Genomic DNA, 23099 nt, shown 5'->3' with positions numbered 1-23099 from the left:
GATTTGCTATGCCTGGCTTCAACTGATAAATGTTCATTTTAGGGTTCTTGCAGCCAGCCCTCTCAATTAGTTCCACACTGTGACATTTATTAGTACAGGGGATTTACTGAGCACCCATCAGCGGGGTCAGAATGAAATCTGGATGATGCCTACAAGAATAATGCAATAATGTAACTAACAAAACCCGGCCCAATGGAACAGGAACAAACTCTCATCACTGCCTTCTCCCCTGCACCTGAGCAGAAAGAGAGGTGGGAACAGGGGAAGTGAAGATGGAACAGGAAGAAATTTTAGATCCTCCAGTGATCGTCCTCAGGCAGATGGTCCCAAGAAATGGCCCTGTCACTGAGAAACGGCGGCCCTGACCCTATCAGACTGAACGTTGGGATGGAGGGCTAGGTCAACCTAGCTAATCTTGGTTACTTTTGCAAGACAGGGACAGGAAGTTCCAGCAAGTCCCTTTGGTCCTGAATTATGAAGGGCTCTTACGCACTTGCACTGACACTCCCCATTAACAAGGCCCTGAAACAAAGCCATTAGTTTGGGGGCTGTGAATGCAGGATGTGAGGAGGAGCCAACTTTTAGGCACCTTCAGCACATTGAGAGAGCCTAGGTACAGCACACAGAGAGCGCCTAGGTACAACATTAATATCACCACTAGTAAAGGAGCAAAACAGCCCCCGTGCACTATAGCTGCTGCAGTTCCAGGGCAACTTTAAAGGGAGTCTTTGCAGCAACATACCCCAGACCTGATAAGGGACGGCATGAACGACTATGGAGAGATCCACTGCTGAAGGAAAAGGACTGCCAAGGAGAAGAGCGGCACTCCACCCTGTCCCAACATGGACTGCCATGCTCAGAGAACAGCCCAGAGTGACTCCTGAATTCCACACCTCTGCTACAAGCGGGGACCCAAGCCCATTTTGCGCATTTATTTGCATTATGCAGTCCATTCCCAAATGACCTCTCTACAAAGCAATGGCTATAGGACTCCCACTGGTCCTGCACTCACCTGTAGCCCAAGGAATCTGCAGGGTTGGGAGCCAGGCCCATGCTTTCAGTGTAGTTCCGGGATTTTGTTGCATAGTTATGTGAATCTACATTCCAAGCAAAGCTGTTTTGCACTCTCTGAGTGGCTTCAGCCTCAATCTGCTCCTTCGGTTTCATCACGCTGTGGTGATGAATGTGGTGGTAGATATGTTTATGGTGGTATAAGTTAGCTGCATCCAGTTTCATTCCTGATTTTGTTGCATGCTTGCCATGCCCTGGAGGTATTGTCCCTTGCATCTTTCCAGCATGGCCACTTTCCGGTGACCGGGGCTTAGGTGAATGGCGACCTGGTCCAGGGGACTGACAACCTGGCGTTTTCATTACTCGCTGTACATGTTCATCGAGAATGCTCTCTGGATTTTCTTCATGAGCATCTCGCAGCTGCATCCCAGCACAACCCATCTCGGAGTAACGAGGAGTGAAGTGATGCAAGGCCTGGGCAGAAGGCAGCTTGTGGCTAATGACTGAAGGACCAGAAGAGATGTCTGCGTCCTCACCTTCTTCTTCCTGCAGGAAAATGGAAAAAGAAGAGAAAACTTGAAGTATAGGTCGTCTATCATATTAGGGGCAGACAGGAAGATAGGCTTGTTTCAAACAACTATCAGCGTGTGTGTGTTTCTCTGACCATATTATAAGCAAACAGCTGGGATGTACAGATGGAAATCCTTGAAACCCATAATTTGATTATATTTAGGAGAAGATAGTTCCTGCTTAAACTGCTGAGTTCCTTGGAGAAATGACTGTAATGACCAACAAAGGAAAGGCAGCTATCTTTTACGCATAGTTCCCAAAGAGCATTTAAGTATCAAATCAAAGCATACTGGATAAAATAGAAGAGTTATAGGATAGACAATAAAAGAGTTTGTTGAATAGGAAAAAAAAATTATAGGAACAAGTGATGAAAAATGGAAAGAAATGAAAGGGCTATCCACAGGAGAGATTCGGAACTTACCATTAGATGATTATTTCAAAATGTAAGAAAAGCAGTGCTGATCACACAAAAGCAGAGGATACGAGAGATAATTTAATGATGACAGCAGCGTGAGAGGTTTCAGAAACCAAGGCTCTACCTTCCAAATGCATGACCTCTGAGGCCTAAGGCAAAATATTTCACACATCTGAAGAAACGGGATTATAACTCAAATACTCACTGTGCCAGTCTGCGAGTCGATCATGGAGAGCAGTTGATAACTGTATTTTAAAACACCAAATTCCATTTGAACCCATGAGCATGCCAGTAAGAAGGAAAACTTTCCACTGCTGGCAGCCAGGAATTTCGAAGCTGACAAATGGTTTGATTCTCCAAGATGCACTGAGATGCTTATGAAGTTGCTTTATAGGGAAGTCAGGATCTTGCCTTTATTCTATTACTTACTCAGGAGAATTAAACAATTTCTTTATCTGCCCCTCCCCTCTCCTATCAGGGACAGTAAGCCATGAGTTGCAGTGCAGGATGCTCAGTGAAGCTGTCTGACCTGCCAATATAGCATGATTTATATTTATCTGCCGGAGCACACTGGCTCACATCTGCTTTAACTGCCCACTTGCAGATGACATCCGCCGCCCCCAATTAATTAGCTTCAAAGTCACAAGTGCTAGGCATATAACAAGGGAAGAAATACAAGATTTCTTTGCCACACCATACCTGAGAGTATAAAACCTAACTGACCTCACTAGTGTCAGGCATTCATGTCACACGGGCGCTCTTCACAACGGAGGAAAGGAAGCACATCCCATTAATTAGAGAGGGGAAAAGGCTGGTAAGCCACCTACTCCAGCCCAGCGCCCGCACCACCCTTGCCTCTGCTGCACCTGCTCTTGAATACCTGGGAGTTCATTCCATCCTGCATTAAGTCCTCCCCCACGACTCCATTCACACATCCTGCAATCATCACTAACACGCTTGTGTTTGAAAGCAACCTAGGAAAATAGGTCTCCACTGACTGTGGAGTCATGTGCCGAATGTGTGAGCTAAGCGGAGTAGGACGGGCTGTCAGCACAGGAGAGAATTCAAACCCTCCTTTCCCTTGAGCTCCCCTTGAGCTGCAGGTCCCTGACTCCCTCTCCAAGACAGTCCCAGCCTGCACTCTGCAGCTGGGTCAGGGAAGGGCCATTTCAATACAGACACGCCCACTGTAGGGCTTGGCAAGACTGAACGCCAAACAAGCCTAATTTGTAAGGGTCATAGAACAAGGTCTAGCTAGTGAGGACAGTGACCACATGCAGAACATTAACACACAGAATACCATGTCCGACCTTGGAGGTGGCGCAATGGGACATGCATGTCCTGATGGGCTATGCTGCGTTCACACTGGTAGTTCACAGGAAGAAAAGGGGTCCTTCCTCTACATCTACAATAACCCTAACAGGGAAGTGCGACACTTGAGGAAGCTAATGCAGGTTATTAAAAATACATCCTATGAGAGGGAGACAATGCATAAAGCACTAGCATGGGGATACCACAGCTGTTACTGGCTTATGGAAACCTCACAACTCGTGAGGTGCTTCCCTGACATTCATGATGGGATGGTTCCTTCCCAAAGGAGCTCAGCCGGAAGAGGCAGCACTGCAAGCCTAACAGCAATAGCCGTTTAGGATTACATTTACACTCGAAGACACGTTCCCAGGGAGCGACTCTGCAGTTCCGGCGGAAGCAGTGTAAGTGCTGCCGTGCCACACCATGAGCAGCATGAGAGCAGGCAGTGCGAATCTCAGCCCACTCGGCCAAGAACCAGCTTTTAAAAAATGACAGGTTCTTATAACCTTTCATGCCCATATTGAGATCAGAGGGGAGCATCGAACAGATGCCACTCTCCCTGAGCTCTCCTGTAGTCAGCGTACACCACCCAGTCCTGGCCCCAGACAACCAGACAAGATTATTAGCTGGTCTGTTTGGTTCTGAGGAGCAAGTGGTGATTGGCCTGATGGTGGCCTGTGCAGGCTCAGGCTAGTCCCAGTTAGGAGCAGGCTCACAGATATGAGCAAATACCAGTTCAGTCATTGAAATAACGTGAATGGCTCACAAATTATTCTGTGGCCTGGTGGAAGGTATATTGGCCAGGGTACCCAAAGACTATAAATTCAAGTCTTGTCTTCTGCTGACAGCTGTTAATATTCCTCTGCACCTCACGGCTCTTGGTATTAGTTTGCAGCTAAAATGACTGAGGTTGCACAAGATCAAATCAGGACCCCGGTGTATAATACAGCAGACCAAATCTCATTCACTGGGCCACTCTGCCCTTGGCAATGCATCTGCGAAGTGAAATGGTCACCTGATAGTATATCAGTGCAGTGTGCGAGGAAGGGGCTGCATAAGAAAGGAGAATGGGGCTCTGGTTACTGGAATGGACTAGGGACCAGGAGACTCAGGTTCTGCCCAGGACTCGATTGCAGACTTCACAGTTTCCAAGGCCAGAAGGGAACATTTGATGATCTAATCTGACCTCCTGTATAACACAGGCCAGAGAACGGGCCCAAAATCATTCCTAGAGCAGATCTTTAAGAAAAACATCCAAGAGTGATTTAAAAATCGCCAGTGATGGAGAATCCATCCCTCTCCACCTCCGGTAAATTGTTCCAGTGGTTAATTATTCTAGCCATTAAAAATTTACACCTTATTTCCAACCTGAATTTGTCTAGCTTCAACTTCCAGCAACTGGATCATGTTAAACCTTTATCTGTTAGACTGAAGTGCCCATTAGTAAATATTTGTTCCCTGTGTATGTACTTACAGGTTGTAATCAACATACCCCTTAATAATATCTTTGTTAAGATAAATAGACTGAGATCCTCAAGTCTAACACTATAAGGCAGGTTTTCTAATCCTGTAATCATTCTTGTGGATCTTCTCTGAACCCTCTCCAATTTATCAACATCCCTTTGAATTGTAGACACCAGAACTGGACACAGTATTCCAGCAGCAGTCGCACAAGTGCCAAATACAAACGTAAAATAACCTCTCTACTCCTACTTGAGATTCCCATGTTTATGGATCCAAGGATTGTATATTAGTCCTTTTGGTCACAGTGTTGCACTGGGGGTCAAGTTCAACTGATTATCTATCTCTGGACCCACAAAAAGTCTTTTTCAGAGTCACTGCTTCCCAGGACAGAGTTCCCCATTCTATAAGGTTGGCCAACATTCTTTGTTCCTTGATGTGTATATCACATTTAGATGTATTAAAATACATTTGTTTGCTTGTGCCCCGATTTCCAAGTGATCCAGATCATTCTCTACCAGTGATCTGTCTTCTTCATTATTTACCACTCCCCCAATTTTTGTGTCATCTGCAAATTTTACCAATGATGGTTTTGTCTTCCAGGTCATTGATAAAAATGTTAAATAGCATAGGGCCAAGAACCAGAACCTGTAGGACCCCACTTGAAACACACCAGTTCAATCAGGATTCCCCTTTAACATTTACATTTTGAGATCTATCTGTTAGCCAGCCGCCTTCACTCCACGTCAATGTAGCTTTCTTGTGTGTGACTTCCTGTTGTTTTGGAAAATGGCAGTGGTGTGGGGGCCGTGATTGAGGGACAGGTGTGGATGTGTTCCTGGGTACCCCTCCCAGCCCCTCATCTCCCAGCTAAAGTCAACACCAGGGCATAAGGGGAGCCCCAATCTGCCAACCACCCGTATAGGGGAAGCGGGTTCCCCTCACAATTCCAGCCCCCCATGAGCAGCAAGAGTGAGGGAACAGAGAGAGCCCTATAATCCTTTCCCCACATTGGAACATGTGGAGACTCATACCACGTTCCGGGAGCATTACCCATCATCAGCTCTACCCAGTCTTTGTGCTTTTTTCCATGTGACATGCAACAAGCTTGCTTGTTCTCAGCTCTCCATGTTCCAAGCACTATGAAACTCGTTGTCAGAGGATGTTGTGAGGGCCAAAACTATAACAGGCTTCAAAAAAGAACTAGATAAATTAATGAAGGATAGATCCATCAATGGCTATTAGCCAGGATGGGCAGGGATAGTGTCCCTAGCCTCCATTTGCCAGAAGCTGGAAATGGGCGACAGGGGATGGCTCACTTCCTGATTACCTGTTCTGTTCATTCCCTCTGGAGCACCTGGCACTGGCCACTGGGTTAGATGGACTTTTGGTCTGACCCAGTATGGCCGTTTTTATGTTCTTTGTTCTTATGATACACCCATTGCACAGGTAAATTCCTATGCTTCACTATAGGCCAGGATCATTTCCAATTCCAAGTGCTTCCCTTCTGCCTTTCCTTGGACCCAAGGTTGTTCTCAAAGGTAAGTGGTGGCTTACCTCTGACAAGAAGTGATCCTAATCTTCCCGTACCTCAACAACTTGCTACTCAAGGGCTGCTCCTACCAAGCAGTGCTATCTTCCACCCAGATGACACTCCCTCTGTTACGGAGGTTTGGTCTGCAGTTGAATTTAAAAAAAAAATCTATGTAAACCTCTAGAGTTTATAGGGGCACATATAGGCTCATTGACAGTCAGAGCCTGACTTCCCTTAGGCAGATTTGTAACATCCGGTCTAGTATGGGCAATTCAGGGGAGCCCTGGGACCACAATAAGAAACTGTCTACAGCTGCTGGGACATATGGCAGTTTGCAACTTTTTTGACCAGTCACGCAAGGCTATGCCTCCGCTGCTTCCAGGGCTGGCTCAGAACGATCTATTCTCCTGTCAGACGGCACCTTGGAGGGACAGGGGACAGAGGGAGGAACTCCCTAGACTCAGGGCAGATGGACAACTCAGGAAACCAGTCTCCACATCTATTTCAGGGCTATCTCCACAGTCTCCACATCTATCACAAGGAGCTCAGGGCTGTCACGAACGCTTGCCTTCATTTTCAGCCCCTCACCAGGGGCAAATCAATTAGGGTCATGACAGACAACGTACCCTCTATGTTCTCGATCAATAAGCAGGGAGAAGCAAGATCCCGCTCCCTGTGTGCCGAACCCATGAAACTAGGGAACTGGTTCATAGTTCATCAGATCCAAATTTCACCAGTCTGCTTCCAGATATTCAGAATACCCCACAGCCAGTGTCCTCAGGAGCAGCACTTCTCTCAGGTCTACGAATAGAAGCTAGACACTCAAGTTCTCTACAGCATATTCCAAAGATGGGGACTGGCAGATGTAGGTCTCTTGGCCGCCTCCAGAAAAAGGAAGTGTACTCTTTTTTGAAGAAGGGTCTATTCTGTGCATTTTCCGCAGTGTCGCTGATACCAAGGGTGATGAACAAAATCAGACAGCTGAGAACAAGCAAGCTTGGTGCATGTCACATGGAAAAAAGCACAAAGACTGGGTAGAGCTGATGATGGGTAATGCTCCCGGAACGTGGTATGAGTCTCCACATGTTCCAATGTGGGGAAAGGATTATAGGGCTCTCTCTGTTCCCTCACTCTTGCTGCTCATGGGGGGCTGGAATTGTGAGGGGGAACCCGCTTCCCCTATACGGGTGGTTGGCAGATTGGGGCTCCCCTTATGCCCTGGTGTTGACTTTAGCTGGGAGATGAGGGGCTGGGAGGGGTACCCAGGAACACATCCACACCTGTCCCTCAATCACGGCCCCCACACCACTGCCATTTTCCAAAACAACAGGAAGTCACACACAAGAAAACTACACTGACGTGGAGTGAAGGTGGCTGGCGCTCAGCCCTGCCCTGTGTGCCTCACCCCCTTCCACTGCAGGAGAGAGTCATTCTCAAAGTTCAAACGCTGAATGAGAGGGACCCTTCCCACCCAACACAGCCACAGCCTTAACGCTGTCCCTGTGGAGATGGCTACAGACCAGGGGCGGGCAAACTTTTTGGCCTGAGGGCCACATCAGATTTCCGAAATTGTATGGAGGGCCAGTTAGGGGAGGCTGTGCCTCCTCAAACAGCCAGACGTGGCCCGGCCCCCGCCCCCTATCCGACCCCCCCTGCTTCTTGCCCCCTGACTGCTCCCCCGGGACTCCTGTCCCATCCACCCCCTCTGTCCCGACGGCCCCCAGCCCTCCTGCCCCTGACTGCCTCCCGCTGCCCCATCCAACCCCTCCTCTCACTCCTGACTGCCCCCTCCCAGGACACCTGCCCCATCCAACCACCCCTTCTCCCTGACCGCCCCTGGAACTCCTGCCCCTGACTGCCCCCTCCGCCCCATCCACCCTCCACTCCTTCCTGACTGCCCCCTCCCCCGGGACCCTTGCCCTCATTCAACCCCCCCCGTTCCCCGCCTTCTGACCGCCCTGACCCCTATCCACACCCCCGCCTATTGACCACCACCCCGAACTCCCCTGCCCTCTATCCAACCCCCCCCTGCTCCCTGCCCCCTTACCGCACTGCCTAAAGCACTGGTGGCTGGTGGCGCTACAGCCGTGCCGCCCAGAACACCAGGACAGGCAGCCGTGCCGCCCGGCTGGAGCCAGCCACGCCACCGTGCAGCACAGAGCACCAGGTCAGGCCGCAGCTCTGCATCTGCGCTGCCTGACAAGAGCTTGCAGCCCCGCCACCCAGAGCATTGCACCAGCGGCGCAATGAGCTGAGGCTGCGGGGGAAGGGGAACAGCAGGGGAGGGGCTGGGGGCTAGCCTCCCAGGCCAGGAGCTCAGGGGCTGGGCAGCAGGGTCCTGTGGGCCGGATGCAGCCCATGGGCTGTAGTTTGCCCACCTCTGCTATAGACACTGGGAGTGTAACAGCAACTGACCGTGCCTAAGCAAACCTGTCATTGTATCTGTGCCTGGCACAGCTCCCAGCAGCACTCCCATTCACAGTCCCCAACTCAGCTCTGGGTGGCACCAGTAACCTGGTTGGGACTTGCTGCTGCTTGGCAGACACTGAGGGAGTGGTGAGGAGTTCTTAGGGCAGGATCACAGGGGCTGAGTTAACATTGTGGCTGTTCCCTGGCTGAATTTCCCGGTTTGCCAGCATTTGAGTTTTGGGAGGGCGGCAAGGAACACAGGGCAGGGCTGAGTGCCAGTGACCTTCGCTCCATGGTAAAAAAATGTCATGCATGTGAATGTACACACACAATAGTTTATGCATCAAAACCTCTATAAACTAAGAGCCACATTTTCAACAGCAGGCACAAAAAGCAAGTAGTTAAATACATCATCAAAATACATAGCTGGACGCCAACACCAAATGATTTTCTATGGTTTTGTCTACACAATGTAAGTGCCTACTTTTGAAAAATTATCCCTATATTTTATTTGGGATATTTTTACTCCCAAGTTAATTTTGACTTCACTAGCTGCAAGATAAAATTATAAAAACGTGCCTTCTTATCTGCTTAGGATAACAGCTGGATTTTGCACAGAAACAATCTAGGGTTCAGTAAGCAGCTGATGGGATGGAGTCTTGGTGCATGAAAGGAAAGCAGTTCTGGGAGGCACACGCCCAAGCCCTTTCTTTAGCCCTGGTCTACACTAGGACTTTAGGTCGAATTTAGCAGCGTTAAATCGATGTAAGCCCGTACCTGTCCACACGATGAAGCCATTTATTTAGACTTAAAGGGCTCTTAAAATCGATTTCCTTACTCCACCCCTGACAAGTGGATTAGCGCTTAAATCGGCCTTGCCGGGTCGAATTTGGGGTACTGTGGACACAATTCGACGGTATTGGCCTCCGGGAGCTATCCCAGAGTGCTCCATTTTGACCGCTCTGGACAGCACTCTCAACTCAGATGCACTGGCCAAGTAGACAGGAAAAGAACCGCGAACTTTTGAATCTCATTTCCTGTTTGGCCAGCGTGGCAAGCTGCAGGTGACCATGCAGAGCTCATCAGCAGAGGTGACCATGATGGAGTCTCAGAATCGCAAAAGAGCTCCAGCATGGACCGAACGGGAGGTACGGGATCTGATCGCTGTATGGGGAGAGGAATCCGTGCTATCAGAACTCCGTTCCAGTTTTCGAAATGCCAAAACCTTTGTCAAAATCTCCCAGGGCATGAAGGACAGAGGCCATAACAGGGACCCGAAGCAGTGCCGCGTGAAACTGAAGGAGCTGAGGCAAGCCTACCAGAAAACCAGAGAGGCGAACGGCCGCTCTGGGTCAGAGCCCCAAACATGCCGCTTCTATGATGAGCTGCATGCCATTTTAGGGGGTTCAGCCACCACTACCCCAGCCGTGTTGTTTGACTCCTTCAATGGAGATGGAGGCAATACGGAAGCAGGTTTTGGGGACGAAGAAGATGATGATGAGGAGGAGGTTGTAGATAGCTCACAGCAAGCAAGCGGAGAAACCGGTTTTCCCGACAGCCAGGAACTGTTTCTCACCCTGGACCTGGAGCCAGTACCCCCCGAACCCACCCAAGGCTGCCTCCTGGACCCAGCAGGCGGAGAAGGGACCTCTGGTGAGTGTACCTTTTAAAATACTATACATAGTGTAAAAGCAAGCATGTGAAAGGATTACTTTGCCCTGGCATTCGCGGCTCTCCTGGATATACTCCCAAAGCCTTTGCAAAAGGTTTCTGGGGAGGGCAGACTTATTGCGTCCTTCATGGTAGGACACTTTACCACTCCAGGCCAGTAACATGTACTCGGGAATCATTGTACAACAAAGCATTGCAGTGTATGTTTGCTGGCGTTCAAGCAACATCCGTTCTTTATCTCTCTGTGTTATCCTCAGGAGAGTGAGATATAATCCATGGTCACCTGGTTGAAATAGGGTGCTTTTCTTCAGGGGACACTCAGAGGAGCCCATTCCTGCTGGGCTGTTTGCCTGCGGCTGAACAGAAATGTTCCCCGCTGTTAGCCACAGGGAGGGGGGAGGGTGGAGGGGGTAGCCACGCGGTGGGGGGAGGCAAAATGCGACCTTGTAACGAAAGCACATGTGCTATGTATGTAATGTTAACAGCAAGGTTTACCCTGAAAGAGTGTAGCCAGTGTTTTATAAAATGTGTCTTTTTAAATACCGCTGTCCCTTTTTTTTCTCCACCAGCTGCATGTGTTTCAACGATCACAGGATCTTCTCCTTCCCAGAGGCTAGTGAAGATTAGAAAGAAAAAAAAACGCACTCGAGATGAAATGTTCTCCGAGCTGATGCTGTCCTCCCACACTGACAGAGCACAGACGAATGCGTGGAGGCAAATAATGTCAGACTGCAGGAAAGCACAAAATGACCGGGAGGAGAGGTGGCGGGCTGAAGAGAGTAAGTGGCGGGCTGAAGAGAGGGCTGAAGCTCGAATGTGGCGGCAGCATGATGAGAGGAGGCAGGATTCAATGCTGAGGCTGCTGGAGGACCAAACCAGTATGCTCCAGTGTATGGTTGAGCTGCAGCAAAGGCAGCTGGAGAACAGACTGCCACTACAGCCCCTGTGTAACCAACCGCCCTCCTCCCCAAGTTCCATAGCCTCCACACCCAGACGCCCAAGAACGCGGTGGGGGGGCCTCCGGCCAACCAGCCACTCCACCACAGAGGATTGCCCAAAAAAAAAGAAGGCTGTCATTCAATAAATTTTAAAGTTGTAAACTTTTAAAGTGCTGTGTGGCATTTTCCTTCCCTCCTCCACCACACCTCCTGGGCTACCTTGGTAGTCATCCCCCTGTTTGTGTGATGAATGAATGAAGAATGCATGAATGTGAAGCAACAATGACTCTGCAAGCGGTGATCGAAGGGAGGAGGGGAGGGTGGTTAGCTTACAGGGAAGTAGAGTGAACCAAGGGGCGGGGGGTTTCATCAAGGAGAAACAAACAGAACTTTCACACCGTAGCCTGGCCAGTCACGAAACTGGTTTTCAAAGCCTCTCTGATGCGTACCGCGCCCTCCTGTGCTCTTCTAACCGCCCTGGTGTCTGGCTGCGCGTAACCAGCAGCCAGGCGATTTGCCTCAACCTCCCACCCCGCCATAAACGTCTCCCCCTTACTCTCACAGATATTGTGGAGCACACAGCAAGCAGTAATAACAGTGGGAATATTGGTTTCGCTGAGGTCTAAGCGAGTCAGTAAACTGCGCCAGCGCGCCTTTAAACGTCCAAATGCACATTCTACCACCATTCTGCACTTGCTCAGCCTGTAGTTGAACAGCTCCTGACTACTGTCCAGGCTGCCTGTGTATGGCTTCATGAGCCATGGCATTAAGGGGTAGGCTGGGTCCCCAAGGATACATATAGGCATTTCAACATCCCCAACAGTTATTTTCTGGTCTGGGAATAAAGTCCCTTCTTCCAGCTTTTGAAACAGACCAGAGTTCCTGAAGATGCGAGCGTCATGTACCTTTCCCGGCCATCCCACGTTGATGTTGGTGAAACGTCCCTTGTGATCCACCAGAGCTTGCAGCACTATTGAAAAGTACCCCTTGCGGTTTATGTACTCGCCGGCTTGGTGCTCCGGTGCCAAGATAGGGATATGGGTTCCGTCTATGGCCCCACCACAGTTAGGGAATCCCATTGCAGCAAAGCCATCCACTATGACCTGCACATTTCCCAGGGTCACTACCCTTGATATCAGCAGATCTTTGATTGCGTGGGCTACTTGCATCACAGCAGCCCCAACAGTAGATTTGCCCACTCCAAATTGATTCCCAACTGACTGGTAGCTGTCTGGCGTTGCAAGCTTCCACAGGGCTATCGCCACTCGCTTCTCAACTGTGAGGGCTGCTCTCATCTTGGTATTCATGCGCTTCAGGGCAGGGGAAAGCAAGTCACAGAGTTCCATGAAAGTGCCCTTACGCATGCGAAAGTTTCGCAGCCACTGGGAATCGTCCCAGACCTGCAACACTATGCGGTCCTACCAGTCTGTGCTTGTTTCCCGAGCCCAGAATCGGCGTTCCACAGCATGAACCTGCCCCATTAGCACCATGATGCATGCATTGTCACGGCCCATGCTTTCAGAGAAATCTGTGTCCATGTCCTGATCACTCACGTGACCGCGCTGACGTCGCCTCCTCGCCCGGTAGCGCTTTGCCAGGTTCTGGTGCTGCATATACTGCTGGATAATGCGTGTGGTGTTTAATGTGCTCCTAATTGCCAAAGTGAGCTGAGCGGACTCCATGCTTGCCTTGGTATGGCGTCCGCACAGAAAAAAGGCGCGGAATGATTGTCTGCCGTTGCTCTGACGGAGGGAGGGGCGACTGACGACACGGCTTACAGGGTTGGCTTCAGGGAGCTAAAATCCACAAAGGGGGTGGCTTTAAATCAAGGAGTAGTTCAGGCAGGAGTTCATGGAGGGTTCCAATAAGAAATGGTGCACCTAAGTTACTGTTCTTATTGGAACAAGGAGGTTAGCGTGGCCTCTGATTGATACATGGCTAGATTTAGCTCGCTGCACCTTCTCTGTGAGTGACTGCAGTGTGACCTAGAGGAATGAGTCCCCTAGACAGGGGAAGAGGCAAATGAGTACAAAACAAATCTGGTCTATTTCTTGTTTCGATCCACTCCATCTATCTTTTACATCTTTGGCTGGCAGCAGACGGTGCAGAAGGACTGCATGCCATCCACATCTCATGGCTGCTCAGCAGAAGATGGTACAGTACGACTGCTAGCCATCCTCATCTCTTGCCTGCCCGGCAGAAGATGGTACAGTACGATTGCTAGCCATCGTCATCTCTTGCCTGCCCGGCAGAAGATGGTACAGTACGATTGCTAGCAATCCGTATTGCCTGCCTGATCACCATAAGACGGTTCAATAGGACTGACTGCAGGACTAAAGAGAATGACCTGGTCAAGTCACCAAAAATTTAGTCCCTGCGCCCATGTCTGCCCAGGCGCTCCCAGCCGACGTGGCCAGGAGCACCTCGGACACGACGAGGACGGGTAACAGTCATACTGCACCGTCTGCTGCCAGAAGGCAATGGGTTGCTGCTACTGTGTAGCAATGCCGTACCGCGTCTTCCAGCACCCAGGAGACATACGGTGACGGTTACCTGAGCGGGCTCCATGCTTGCGGTGGTATGGCGTCCGCACAGGTAACTCAGGAAAAAAGGCGCGAAACGATTGTCTGCCCTTGCCTTCACGGAGGGAGGGAGGGAACGGGGGCCGGACAATATGTACCCAGAACCACCCGCGACAATGTTTTAGCCCAATCAGAGTGCTCCATTGTGACTGCTCTGGACAGCACTCTCAACTCAGATGCACGATTGTTTGCCGTTGCTCTGATGCAGGGAGGGGTTACAGGGTTGACTTCACGGAGGGTTCCAATAAGAAATGGTGCACCTAAGTTATTGTTCTTATTGGAACAAGGAGGTTAGCCTGGCCTCTGATTGATACATGGCTAGATTTAGCTCGCTGCACCTTCTCTGTGAGTGACTGCAGTGTGACCTAGAGGAATGAGTCCCATAGACAGGGGAAGAGGCAAATGAGTACAAAACAAATCCGGTTTATTTCTTGTTTTGATCCACTCCATCTATCTTTTACATCTTTGGCTGGCAGCAGACAGTGCAGAAGGACATATTGCCTACCTGCTCACCATAAGATGGTTCAATAGGACTGACTGCCGGACTTAAGAGAATGACCTGGTCAAGTCACCAAAAATTTAGTTCCTGAGCCCATGTCTGCCCAGGCGCTCCCAGCCGACGTGGCCAGAAGCACCTCGGACATGACGAGAACGGCTACCAGTCGTACTGTACCGTCTGCTGCCAGAAGGCAAGGGGTTGCTGCTACTGTGTAGCAATGCCATACCGCGTCTGCCAGCACCCAGGAGACATACGGTGACGGTTACCTGAGCGGGCTCCATGCTTGCGGTGGTATGGCGTCCGCACAGGTAACTCAGGAAAAAAGGCGCGAAACGATTGTCTGCCCTTGCTTTCACGGAGGGAGGGAGGGAAGGGGGGACTGACGATATGTACCCAGAACCACCCGCGACAATGTTTCAGCCCCATCAAGCATTGGGATCTCAACCCAGAATTCCAATGGGCAGCGGAGACTGCGGGAACTGTGGGATAGCTACCCACAGTGCAACGCTCCGGAAGTCGACTCTAGCCTCGGTACTGTGGAAGCACTCCGCCGAGTTAATGCACTTAATGCACTTCTGTGGGGACACACACACTCGAATATATAAAACCGATTTCTAAAAAACCGACTTCTATAAATTCGACCTTATTCCGTAGTGTAGACATACCCTTTGTGTGAGCTCTAAAGCAGGTATTTCAGTGCTGCTGGGAATGAAGCTCGGAGACAGCACAGCCTCTGCAGACTACACTTTCCAAAACACAGAATAATGCAAATCAGGTCTGGTGTGCCCACTAGATGGGGCCTGGTGGTTACAATATTTTCAGAGGCTCCTTTAATCAGGTTTAGAATGCTACAAGTCATTTAAAAAACACATCTGCAATGACATTACGACCCAGGGAAGTCTGCACAGCCCTGTCCATTGAGCTAGGAGTAGAAACACACACTGACAATCTGTAGAACTAGCAATATCTCATTTCCTCTCCTTTTTACCTATCAAATGACCACAGATTGAGCTGAAAGGATTCCCCTGATGCATTTGTGCTTTTTGTTTTAATCGGGGACGCCACTGAGCAAAAATGATGCTAAAAGAAGTTCCCTTCCTAGCAATACTAGCAACGCTTTACATTAACATGGAAAGAACTGTAAACACAGATATGCTTCTCACTGGTGATGTGGCTGGCTGCTTTCCAAATTTCACTCAGGTCAGACAGTGAAGCTAGATCAGTCTGTCAATAGCGCATTTGACTTTCTAGATGCCATTCAGCAGCACAACACTGAAATTCTTGGGCTGGAAATACCATAGGTCCGTGGTTCTCATCCGGGGGTACATGTACCCCCGGGGTACGCAGAGGTCTTCCAGGAGGTACATCAACTCATCTAGATATTTGCCTAGTTTTACAACAGGCTACATGAAAAGCACTAGCAAAGGCAGTACAAACTAAAATTTCATACAATGACTTGTTTATACAGCTCTATATACTATACACTGAAATGTAAGTACAATATTTATATTCCCATTGATTTATTTTATAAGTATATGGTAAAAATGAGGAAGACAGCACTTTTTCAGTAACAGCGTGCTGTGACACTTGTATTTTTATATCTGATTTTGTAAGCAAGTAGTTTTTTCATTGAGGTGAAACTTGGGGTACACGAGACAAATAAGACTCCTGAAGGGGTACAGTGGCTCTGGAAAGGTTCAGTGCCACTGCCACAGGGGAATGCACAATCCAAAGAACACTTTCTTGGGGATTTAAAGGGACTGATGAAGACTGTTCAGTGCTTGGTTTTTCTAAATGTTAAGAAAACCCCATAAATGGTGGATATAAATTACCTGATAGTGCTCCCTTAACAAAATCATGTGACTCTAAATTCACTTTCCTTTCTCCTGTATTCATTGACTGACGCTGCCTTGGAAAGGGAACGGCAGGCAGTTTGGTGAAGGGTCTGAAAAGTTATTTTTGTTTCAGTACCTTTTGAAATGTTTCCAAGCCCTGTGCTGAACCAATGACTGTGCTTGAGGCTTTGCAATTTGTTTTTTGAATTTTGGCCCCGTTCAGCGAGCCACCCCAGAGATCTGCACTGAGAGGAGGCCTCCAGTCCTGACATCCCTGCCCCCAAAAGCTGTGGTGCATCAGAGTTCAAGCTCTCCTTTTGAAGATACCAGCAGGCCCTGCACTTTAAGTACTAACCTGAAAAGGCTTATGTTTAGTTATTCTGTATCCCTAATGCCACGCACTGACCATCTGATACATTGTTCTATGTGAGTACCACCGGCTTTACTACACAGCATTACCTTGAGACCTGGGCTCAAATGTGGATTAAGTCAAAAAGAAAATTTGCTTAAACAGACTTCAGTCTGTTCTCTAGCGCAGCATTTCTCAAATGGGGGTCCGCAAGAGTACTCCAGGGGGCTTGCGGGCGCTGCTGATCAACTCCTCCCCTCCCCCCAAGCACCTCCTGCATGCTGGGGAACAGCTGTTCAGCGGTGTGCAGGAGGCGCTGGGTGGGAGAGGGAAGAGCGGGAACGGGGCACGCTCGGGGGAGGGGGCAGAAAGAGGCCGGGCAGAGATGGGGTCTTGGGGGAAGGGGTGGAGTGGGGGCAAGGCCTGGGGCGCAGCAGGGCACTTGGGGATCCACAACAAATTTTAAATCAAAATGGCGGTCCTTGGGTTGCTAAAGTTTGAGAACCACTGCTCTAGCAGATAGGTATCTGCTGATTTTGATACTGCTGCTGGCAGCGTTTGCTAGCAGAGGCAGAGGGCTGGGACAACATGTAGTAATTGGGACCACAGATTTACCCCACTTGTGAGCCTAACTGTGGAACTGTAAATTAAAGTTAATAAACTGCCACAATAACCTATAACAAACTGCCACAATAACCTATAATGAATGGGAAAAGGTGCAAAAGGGAGTCAGAAAGACTGAATTAGTGCAAACAAAACGGCCCTCTCATATAATTCAAGGATTGTGTTAAAATCATGTTTGGTGAACATGTGGGACCACAAATCAGTGAACCAAAATTGGCATGTGGGAAATTAGGCCTAACTGGTGAACCAAATAAGGAGAAGACAGGTTATTCTGCCCATCACTCCCTTTGGCGCCCTCACACAGAGACTTGAAGGGGAGCTGGCTACTATGACGCTGAGGGCATGAAAGACAAGAGAACAGGAGAAGGAGCAATCTTCACCATTCTGGCTGCTGCCCCACTAACTCTTGGGATCTACTGTGACACTGTTTGTCCTTCTTCATCCTAATCCTGAGAGAGACCCTGACCAGACCAGGCAGGACAGAGGGAGCCAAATGACATCGCCACCTTCACTGGCTCCAGCTGAATCCCAACCACCATCTGGGAAGTGAGGCCTTGTCACTCATGTACCCCCCAGGTGTTCTTTTCCTTCCCCACCTTATTTCTTCTCTTTCCTATCCCTCTCCTTTTGCCTTCTGTTTCATAAGAGTCTGGTTTAGCTGGCCAAGACTGCATTTTTGCAGCACTGCTGTAGGCTGTGACCAGTCACAGCTAAAAGCAATGCCCTAAATAGCCGGGGGCTGGTACAAGTTTGCCAGGTCTTGCAGTGAGACAGGGTGGGTGAGGAGCATCTTTTACTGATCCAACTTCTCTTGGTATAAGAAACCACCTTTTGAGCTTCACTGAGCCCTTCTGCAGGACTGGAAAAGGTAACCAACTGTCCAAACAGTGCGCTAGCCTTGTGTTTCTCCAGCAGTGAGGTTGCAAGTGAAAGTCAACACCAGAGACAGAAGCTGCATTTTTAATCTTTGCCGTTCTCATATGGGTCTCATTTTGTCTTCTAGGAAATGTGACTGGACTTTTCACAACAGCAGCAACGACAACAGCTCCAGCCCATCTCAACTAAGTTCTCTTTTTTCTAACAAGGACAGTTATTACCATGTTTAATATAATTGAAGAGACTGTCAGACCAGGTTTTCCCCCTCAAAGACTCTCTCCTGCTAAAGGGAAAGGGAAGATGGAATGTGGTTAAAATGAAAGCCTTACATTTCAACTGATTTAATGTTTCCTTCTTTTCTCTACCCTAATAAAGGGGTAAAGGATTTTTAATGGCATGTTTGCCATGGCACTAAGCAGGCTTAGGGCTCTGTATACCAAACCCTGAGCCTTGTTTCCTACGGGTAATGTTGGACAGTTTCAGGGTCACATTAGCACCTTTGACTCTTTGGTCCCTTTACTCCATCTAAATTAATACACTGGAGTGGCAAGTGAAGGCATTGGGCAATGGTGGGGATGTGGGAGAGAGCAGAGAGGTCCAGGACTGTACTAACAGAGAGTACCACAAGCCAGGACTGAGGGGCATCAGCCAGGGGTAGAGAGCTGTCGGGGGCAGGTCAGGAAGAGCAGAAGTTATCACAGAAGTTAGCACCTAGAGTCTACGCAGAAAAGACCAGGTAAGTCACCATCATCAACTCCTCTCTGCCAACTCACAGGTACTAAAGCAAGCTATTTAAGCATGGAGTAGATATGGGGATAGACGCTTGTGTCGACATTCAAATCCCCTACCCACCTACGTCTGGATCAGTTACAATGTACATCTGACATTCCAATCCACTACACTAGCATCTCAAAAAGAGATTTCTGACAAATGCATAAAATTCATATTGATGCTGGTGAAAGGTCTTCGATTGACAGCCCTGGACACTTAACCCGACTACAGAACCACAGTGCGAGCAGTGGTACTTCAAGCCTGCCCCACACCAGCTGGCATCATTCTTTGTCCGGATGCCAACATGCCACCCTTAGGGGTAAAATGATAGTTTCAGATGCCATTGAGTCCTTGGACACTCAGCTGAGGCAGCCAACAGGGGAGCCCTTTGGTTTTGAGGGGTGGTGATTTTGGTATGTGGACAGTCATCCACTAGCAACTGAGATGCACAAACTAATTTTGCTTAGGACCCTAGCTATACAGTTGCAGACTGTGATTTTAAGTAACACACCGATGCACTCAGCAAAACATCCTGTACTTACAAAATAGTATTTACACTTATCTAGGAACACAGAACACCAGAACTATAAAGGGGCTCTGTGAACTCTCTGAGCTTTCTGACAAAATGTCTCACATAGGACTGACCCGACTTTCTCCCATTCCCAGCCTGCCATGGAGCTAAGAGCCTGGTATGATTTTTTGGCTAATCCGGGGCTCATCACTAAAAAAACATACCCATGTGTCCCACCTGGTCATTTAAGCTCTCGTGAAACCTCATATGGCTCAGCAGCATCATGACCCCTATGACAATGTAGTGTTACTCAATACACCTGCTGCTGAAGGATTCCCACAGTGCAAGTTATTCAGACAACCTGTATTTCCCAGTTTCCAGAGATTCTGAGGCTACTACTAACCGCTCGAACACGTTTAAGGCGCTCCTCTAATTTCTCCTCTGCTTCACGTTCCCTTTGTACTTCCTCCAGGCGATTGATCAGCTCTGCAGCAAACTTCTGTGGTTCAACATGGATATCCTTTGGCATTCGGTATGTACGCTGAAGGAAGAACACACCATCGGTTAGCAAAAGGAGCAATAAACTGAAGCCAAAACTTTAAAATCTTAAAGGGAATCCTATCTCAGCTTGGAATGTCATTGTCCTACCAGGGATCAGGCTGTGCTAGGAGGGTAGAATCTGGGCAGGCTGGTGAACAACCCAAAGGGATAGTTTGGTCCATGCCAACAGCATTCCACTGATGAAACCAGAGTTCTGCTCTGCTTTCTGGGACCTCCTTCCGCACCCCATCTACACAGCTCCTTAATGATGAAGAGATTTTCTAGATTGACAACTCCAGGGATGTGGTTATCATTGAATAACCAAACTCTGTTGCAGGCATGCCAGTGCTCAGTCCTTGCTGCTTATACAAGTTAAATGTATACGAGTTAAATGTAATACTACTCTTACGAAAGGGCTGAAACACCAGGAATTTGTAGCAGAAAAGTTACCATCTTTTCATTTAACAGACCAGGGGATTCTAACATGCATACCTGGCTTCTGTCCCAGACCCACCTATCTAGGCTGGTGAAGGTTACCTTCTTATCCATGTAAGCCTGGCCCAATGAGGCCAAAAAGGGTGAACTCTTTTGGCCTCTCGCCTGCTGGGATCTTCCTTTCGGTTACATCCCACAGAGTTTGTGCTACTTAACCCATGCACAAAATGCAACTGTTTCCCATGAAGCATCCTCTCTAACTGGAATAATGACACAACACAACTGCAAGTAGTTCTCTTCAAAGTCACGCAAAGGCTGCTGTTTTAGTCTCCTCAAAAAAGCAATATTTTGTCATTTTATAAAGTGCAAAAAGATAGATATAATTTGACATTAACTAGAGAAAACAGCTCCAGCCTTACATTTCCTGATAACTCTAAAAGGCAGCATGCTGTCCTGAGCTGGCCAGATGGTAAGACAGGGATGGGGAAGAAAGTCTAAAGGAGCATTTTGCTAAGGAAACAAGACAGGTAAAAGAATGATTTGCTGCTTGTTCCATGGGGCAGAGAGACGCCCACCCACAGGGAGTAGAAGAGGCCAACTACTTTTTCCTTTTCCCTAGACCAAATTATGCTGCACCTGGGGAGCTGAACGATGGAACAGTGATATGCCCCGTACCGAGCTATCAAACTGACAACAATTGCATTTGCTGCATTTTCTCCATTACCCTTTATTCTATTGCTGTGATGACCATGTGAAATGACTTATCCCAACCAAAGATTTCACGAATGCTGAAAACAAGACGGAAAGTACAGTCACATGAGACAGAATATGTTGTTACATGAAAAAGGAAGAGGGAGGTGTACATTTTCTACAACCAGAGACAACACAAGGAAACAAGGAAGCAAAACAGCAGGTGTGTTGGCCCGCTGGAGCAGGAGGACTTATGCAGTATACTCGGCACCAGCCCTTTAACAGGTAAACTCCAAAATTTGGCAGTCTGCACCTTTAAATTTGTAAATAAACAAAGTAACCACTTGATCCCCATGTTTAAACAAGGACCCTGACCCGGGGCAGGGCTCCAGGCTAGGACCAAGGAGCTCCTCTCCTGTCCCAGCTCCAGTGATGAAGTAGTACTTGCTGGCTCCTGATTGGTTAGTGTCTCTTTCTGGCCTTTCTACGCCCCATGAGGGCTAAGTCCTGTGAAGGTTCTTCTTAGGCAGGGGAATGTTGAGGCACCAGTGCTTCCCCCAAAATGTGAGAAGGCCGGATAGACACTGTCATATGCAGGATAATGTATATAAAGAATGGCTAGGATACCAGAAATACACTTCTCCCTGGGAATCCTACCGACTGAGGAGTTGAGACCAAATCTCTGTGAAATCTTCACGTTTCTTTCTCATGCAGAACACGAGAGTTAATCTACAGTTCAATAAGGATGATAGAAATAATGCATTTCTGCAAGACTTACAGGTGCACCCAAACTCTGCTTCTGCTCTGCCCCAGCACAGGCTGGGGTGGGAGTCAGGAAAAGGAAGGTTATATTTAACATAGCCTTTACAGGAGGCCAGAGCTCCTCCTATGGAAGCAACGAGTTGAGAACACCTTTTATTACATAAAAACCCATATCAAAGATTGAAGCAATGGGCTTTGCTCATTGGCCTCAGTGACTGAAACTGTGCTGGAAAGTACAGCTGATCAATGGCTAAATGACACGGGCTACAAGTATTCTGGCCCATGACAGTTTTCCTATCCCCTTCCCTTCTCTTGCACTGCAGGTTTGCAATAGCATGTAGACCCAATGCTCCTGAAGGATTTCTGCAGCCAGCATGTAATTCTTACCCAAAGGGATTCCTGGAAGAAAGTGCCTGATCTACATGAACCAATGGAAGGAGTGATGCAATGGGGTGCTGTTCTCCAAATGCCTTTGGGAGGCAGGTCTGGACTGGTGACAACACAGGACATAAGGTGATTGCGGACTAGAGGGGCCACACCCCAACCTGAAGAGACTGTAAGTAGGAAGGGAGGTGAACACAGACTTGCTGCAGGGAGCACTCTACTGGAGTCGCATCTCACAGGACCCTGGGCTGGGACCCAGTGGAAAGGGAGGGCCCAGGTCCCCTACCACACCCCCTTAAGGGCCTAGGCCTGGAGGTGGGTGGCAGGCTGAGGTGTTCTGGCTTGAAGGTCAGGAGCAGGCACCCCTACCACCTGACAGAGAGGCCAGAAGCAAGGTGTACTAACCTCTAGGCCACCCAGCCCTCCGAGCTCCAATCGCAAAGTCCTTCAGCTTGCATTCTGACTTGTGAAAGAAATACAGCTGGATTTATTCAAACTGTGCTTCTGCCTCACCTGGGATTTCTGGTGAAGAAGTGGGACTCGTTTGGTCCTAAGGGGGAGGAGGAAGATGAGGATGGTTTGGGCTGGCAGAGTGGGAAAAGGGTTTATCTTCTCAGAGATCTCTGTAAGAAGTCTCACAACAATGTGGGGTCCTTAGAGAGGAGGGCAAGGTCAGATGTGCCCCCTCCATCTGCAGGCAGGCCCGAAGAATCCCAGGATTTTAGCACTTGCACTAATGGAATCCTGTGCCATATAGTCGAGTCTCACTGCTGTAAGGCAGTGGTTCTCAACCAGGAGTCTGGGGCCCCCTGAGGGGCCACAAGCAGGTTTCAAGGGGGCCGCCAAGCAGGGCAATCAAAAGATTCTGAGGGGTTCTGATCAGATAGCTGTTTCTGACTGAATTTGACTTTGTTGTAAGCA

General features: G+C 48.8%; 1 protein-coding gene across 10 annotated transcripts in view; it reads right to left on the bottom strand.

Annotated features, from left to right (window-relative positions):
- The window catches only part of AXIN1 (axin 1), a 173263-nt gene that overhangs the window by 25929 nt on the left and 124235 nt on the right, over positions 1-23099 (bottom strand). For all 10 annotated transcript variants that reach the window (XM_043523514.1, XM_043523512.1, XM_043523513.1 and 7 more), the window contains exons 5-6: positions 19771-19908; positions 1013-1557 (exon numbers count right to left, since the gene is read on the bottom strand). In XM_043523514.1, coding sequence (XP_043379449.1) covers positions 1013-1557; positions 19771-19908 — 683 coding nt within the window. The remainder of the gene's footprint in view (positions 1-1012; positions 1558-19770; positions 19909-23099) is intronic.

Source organism: Chelonia mydas, chromosome 10, assembly GCF_015237465.2.
Source record: "Chelonia mydas isolate rCheMyd1 chromosome 10, rCheMyd1.pri.v2, whole genome shotgun sequence".
In the NCBI taxonomy this organism is placed as follows: domain Eukaryota; kingdom Metazoa; phylum Chordata; order Testudines; family Cheloniidae; genus Chelonia; species Chelonia mydas.
This window is presented reverse-complemented; position numbering and strand designations above follow the sequence as displayed.